Genomic DNA, 5,371 nt, shown 5'->3' with positions numbered 1-5,371 from the left:
GGGGCCCCGCCGCAGAGCACCAGTATAGGCTGGGGGCTGCCGGCGAAAGCGAGGCAAGGCGGGCAGGGCTGGCCCACAGGCCCCAGCTGGCAGCAAGGGGAAGGGAGCGGCTTACCCCCCCATGGGGCCAGGCTCATTAGTGAGCCAGGTCCTGCCGCCACTGCCCCAAGGGCTGCATGGCGTGGGGCTGCCCCAGCCCCGCCTGATTAGACGAGCTGGGGACAGCACGCGCAGCTTCTTCTCTGGCTTCACCCTTTGCCCCCAGCGTGTGGCTGGGGGAGCTGCAGCATGGCCCACACCTTGCCCACATGCGTGGTGGATGGAGGCACCTTGGGGCCAGGGTCGATGGAGGTACAAGGTAAGTTCCCGCGCAGAGCTGGGGGTGCCTCAGGGCTGGGCCAGGCTGGGCAAAAATGCCCATATTTTGTTGCTTTGATTAGTTTCCACTCTCGCTGATATCTTTTCCACATCTGATCTGTTGACTTGCATTATGCTTCTTTCATTCACTGAGCAGTGAGTAGAAGCTAAAGTGTTTATTTTAGTCAAGTGTTTGGTATTATTTCATTCTTGCTTTTATATTGTTTTTATTTTGGTTTTTAAACCACATTTCCAGACCCATTTCATTGTCACTTCCTGCAACTTCATTGGTGTCAAAGGTCACGTGACATCACTTCCTGATGTGATACCACTTCCTGTGAGGTCTTTGAATATGGCTCACCGGCCCACTGGGTGATAAAAAGTTCGTGATCCAGCCCCACATTCAAAAAGGTTGGACACCCCTGCTCTATAAGATAGGCCACCCTACAGTATCTTGTTTGGAAGTTAACTATAGCACAGTGTAGTTTGAAGCTGAGCTGTCATGACAACCTAGTCAGCGTTATACTGCTTTTACAAGAAATACTGGGAAAGAGGTGCAATCCAATTTCCCTCTAACAACACTCAGAAGAGAGACATTCACACACACTTTCCAAAATAGAGTAGAGTGGAACGTAGCAACCCAGAACAAAAGAAGAAACAATCCACATTACCCATTTCTATTCTGGCAACAATAAAACCATCCGGAGAGAGAGGGAGAAATCTACTTACACAAATGAGTATTTTAAATTCTAAATAAAAGATCTATCATCATCATAAAATGCATTACATCACATGTATGTATGCACACACGCAAATCTTCACTCGTTAATACCAGTCCATCTTTAAACAAGATAGAAAAAATACAGAACCATCAATACATACACAGACATTACAGTTAATATTTTTGTTTAGTTTTAAATATTAGAATTAGAAAAGGGGAAGGGCATTTTTTCACCTGGGCCACGGAGACGCTGTTCTTTACCAACTGCAACCAATTCTTGCTCCTCCAGTTGTCTGTATTTTTCAACATATTCAGTCCCCACGCTCTCCTTGGCATGTACCCTGAAGGGGAAAAAACAGCAATTCAGCAAACACTTTCTTGAGTCAAGGAAAGGGTGAACAAATCCTTGGGGATATCAAAATTATTCAGTTACTTCAGGGTCTCCACATCAAGCCCTGGCAGGATCTGCCCCAGAGCCTAAACACCAGACATCAACACCGTCCCTGCCCTTTGAAGCTACCTACAGAATGGGACTATGTTTTTTTAATGCCTTTATGTGCTGGATTCCAGATAAATTTAGCTTTCAACAAAACAGGGAAAGGGAATCACACATGCTCAGTATTTATTTTCACTAAGAAATTAGTAAGATTTCTTATGGGCAAAAGCAAAATAATGCTATTAAAAAAAAAGGGTTTTTTTTCTTTAGAAGCAGGAGGGCAAAATAATGAGCAAATCTGACCAGATTTTAAAAAGGCATGCTTTGTCCTTGAGACAAAAGAGGTTGGAACAGAAAAAAAAAGAATAAAATTACTTAGCAGTAGGAACAGTAGATCAATGCCTCGGCTAGAAACCCACAATAGTGTAGTGTGTCTAATACAGATCTATACTCAAAGCATTCCGTCAATTCCTGAAGTATCTCTTTCTACACAACAAAGGGCAACTAGCAGGAACACAATCTCATGAGGTTCAACAAGGACAAGTGCCAAGTCCTGCACTTAGGAAGGAACAATCCCATTGAAGAGAGTGCAGTGGAGGGTAACAAAATGGTTCGGGGGCTGGGGCATGTGACTTATGAGGAGAAGCTGAGGGAACTGGGCTTATTGAGTCTGGAGAAGAGAAGACTGAGAGGGGATTTAATAGCAGCCTTCAACTACCTGAAAGGTGGTTCCAAAGAGGCTGGAGCTGGGCTGTTCTCAGTGGTGGCAGATGACAGAACAAGGAGCAACGGACTCAAGTTGCAGCAAGGGAAGTTTAGGTTAGACATTAAGAAGAATTTTCTCACTAGGAAGGTAGTAAAACACTGGAACAGGATACCCGGAGAGGTGGTGGAAGCTCCATCCTTGGAGGTTTTCAAGACCCAGCTAGACAAAGCTTTGGCTAGATGATCTAGTTGGAGATGGTCCTACTTTGAGCAGGAGGTTGGACCTACATGACCTCCTGAGGTCCCTTCCAACCCTAATTTTCTATGATTCTACAAGCTGCCATATGGGCTTGCTCAGAGACAAAAGCAGTATTCAGATTACTGAATACAGATAGAATTTAAATGTTTGAATAATTAAAAGAAACCAATTTGGGCTATTCTTAGAGTGTTGCATCACAATCTAATTGGTATGAAGTGTTTGTGATTAATGTCCTTCCTAATAACAGCTGAAGGACTACAAAATAATTCTAGTATGTCAACTCATCACACAGTGCAATCACCCCTGCCCACTTTCCACAGTGTACTATTTCAATTTTCCCTTTCTCTTCCTCCAAAAAACAACATAAACCTGTGAAATTATACAGTGTTGGCAGTACAATGCTACTTCATACGCTTGGCTGGTTTCTAAACACAGTTCATTTCTACACTTTGTCCTTATCAGTTCAAACAACAGCCCCAAGAAAACAAAACCATAAAACACCTTGTTGTAATTAGATGTTACTCATCTCTGACCTAAGCTGTTTGGGGGACCCAGAAAAAAAACCACATTTAGCAACACAGATTTTATACGCTTCTCTCTCTCTTATGCTGAACATATGCAACAATATCTCACTGCACTTAAGTGCTTCAGCCTGTACCACAGCCAGGGTGGTACCTGAACTGCCACAACTGGAGACAAACACTGAATTATTAGATTGGGTGGTTACTTCCTCCTAGTGAAGGGTGGCAAAACATCCATGTCGACATTAGATAAGCTGCTTCTGGCTGTGGCAGATGCAACACTAAACTATTCTAATAGGGAAGAAGTAACTCTTACTCCTCAAAAGTGCACAAGGCAAACCCATAACTGTGAGAGCACACCGATGAAACAGATTAGCAGAGTTAAACCAGTATAACCTCAAATGAAAACACAGGTTTAAAGTTCCAACAGTTCAACTCCTGGTTAAAGTGAAACAGAGCAGAAATATATAAAAGTTATAGCACTTTAAAATAATAGAGCTTTACAGATGTTTAAATATAACTATTTGTGTGTCCGTGCTCGTTGATAAAGACGACCATGAAGATGGCTTGCAGGTTAACACCTCCCACGTACAGGCAGAGGCATGGGCAACTGGTGCCTCCCGAGTCTGGGGGGGCACCAGATTGACGATGGGAGGGTCCCCAGCAACCAATTGCCGACCAGGGGAGGGGGAGAGGGGGTCCCCCAGCAGCCAATTACTGAGCCAGCAGCAAAACCAGAAGTGTACTTCCACTGGCACTTCCGGTTTCATGGCTGGCGCTTCCAGGGGGTGCACAGCCAATCTCAAGGGGTGCACACACACCCGCACGCACCCCTTAAGCGTCACCAGTGGGCAGAGATGTAGCAAGCTCCTGAGGTGTAGCAACAACCAGGGTAGACTGCCAACCCATGGAGGGACAGGAGTGCCTTTTCCTGTATGACCACATACTTGCCTTCCTGAACCCTTGCTTCTTCGTTCAAAGCACAGAATGGACCAGCTCTGTTGACAGATATGGGGTTTTCAGCAAAGGAGATGTCACACTGCAAGAATCCTGCCTTGTTTGCTTAAATAATGGGAAAATATATAGTGAATAGTTAGGAAGGCCAAAGCACAATTGCAGTTACAGCTAGCAAGGGAAGTGAAGGGTTTCTACATGCATGTTGGTAGCAAGAGGAGGATCAGGGAAAGTGTAGGTCCTTTACTGAATGGGGGAAGCAACCTTGTGACATAAGATGCAGAAAAGGCTGAAGTGCTCAATGCCTCTTTCACCTGGGTCTTCACAGGCAAGGTTAGCTCCCAGACTACTGCATTGGGCAGCACAGTTTGGGGAAGAGATGAGCAGCCAACAGTGCCAAAAGAACAGGTTAGGGACTATTTGGCCAAGGGTCCAAAACAAAGGTAGTCCATTCCAAGTCGCAGGAAAGGTAGGAAAAGGGCTGAGAGACCCCCATTGGCTCAATAGGAAAGACATGGACCTCCTGAAATTGAAAAGAAAACTTACAAGGGATGGAAGTTGGGAAATACCACAAAGAAAAAGAACACAGCAATAGCCTGCACCTGTAGGGAGAAGATGAGAAAAGCAAAGGTGAAAACCAAATTCATATTGGCAACAGAAGTCAAGAACAATAAAAAGTCCTTCTTCCGATGCCTAGGAAGTCGGAGAAAAAAAAATAAGGGAAACATTGGACCCCGATGAACAAAATGGGACAGCTGTCAACTGACACCCAGGAGAAATCCGAACTCCTAAACAATTACTTCACGTCTTTATTCCACCAGTCCAAGGGTGCTATCCTGCTTGACAGGATACAGGATGATCAAGGTGGGGGTGATCATCCACCAACAGTTGGCAAAGATCTCCTGAGGAAACATCTAGAGAGGCTGGACATCTACAAGTCAGCAGGCCCGGATAAACTGCACCCAAGAGTGCTAAAAGAATTGGCCAGCATCACTGCACGCCCCATGGCAAAACTATCTGAGAATCTGTGTTGCTCAGCAGAGGTTCCAGAAGACTGGAAGAGGGCCAATGCGGTGCCTACCTACAAGAAGGGAAGGAAGGAGGATCCAGGGAATTACAGACCAATCAGTTTGACCTCAATCCCTGGAGAAATCTTGGAAAAAAATATCAAAGAATCCATTAGCAATAGGCTAACAGAAGGCAATATTCTAATCGATAGTCAACATTAGGCCTGCTTGACTAGCAAAGCATTCGATTCGGATTTGGCCGATTCGGAGGACAGCGATTCGATTTGGAGATTCAAATCACTGTCCCCCATCTGATTTGGCCAAATCAGAATCGGAGATTCAAAGCTGATTCAGAGATTTGGATCAGCCGGGAAGAGGCAGGCACAGCTGGGTGGCTGCAGGTTCTCCCGC

General features: G+C 45.1%; 1 protein-coding gene across 1 annotated transcript in view; it reads right to left on the bottom strand.

Annotated features, from left to right (window-relative positions):
* TDRD9 (tudor domain containing 9) overlaps positions 1-5,371 on the bottom strand; it is a 150,620-nt gene that overhangs the window by 144,355 nt on the left and 894 nt on the right. The window contains exons 2-3 of the mRNA XM_006018069.3: positions 3,947-4,061; positions 1,313-1,419 (exon numbers count right to left, since the gene is read on the bottom strand). Of these exons, the coding sequence (XP_006018131.1) occupies positions 1,313-1,419; positions 3,947-4,061 (222 nt within the window). The remainder of the gene's footprint in view (positions 1-1,312; positions 1,420-3,946; positions 4,062-5,371) is intronic.

Source organism: Alligator sinensis, unplaced genomic scaffold (assembly GCF_000455745.1).
Source record: "Alligator sinensis unplaced genomic scaffold, ASM45574v1 scaffold85_1, whole genome shotgun sequence".
NCBI lineage: Eukaryota > Metazoa > Chordata > Crocodylia > Alligatoridae > Alligator > Alligator sinensis.
The sequence above is the reverse complement of the archived record's forward strand: the minus strand, read 5'-3'. Positions and strand labels throughout refer to the sequence as shown.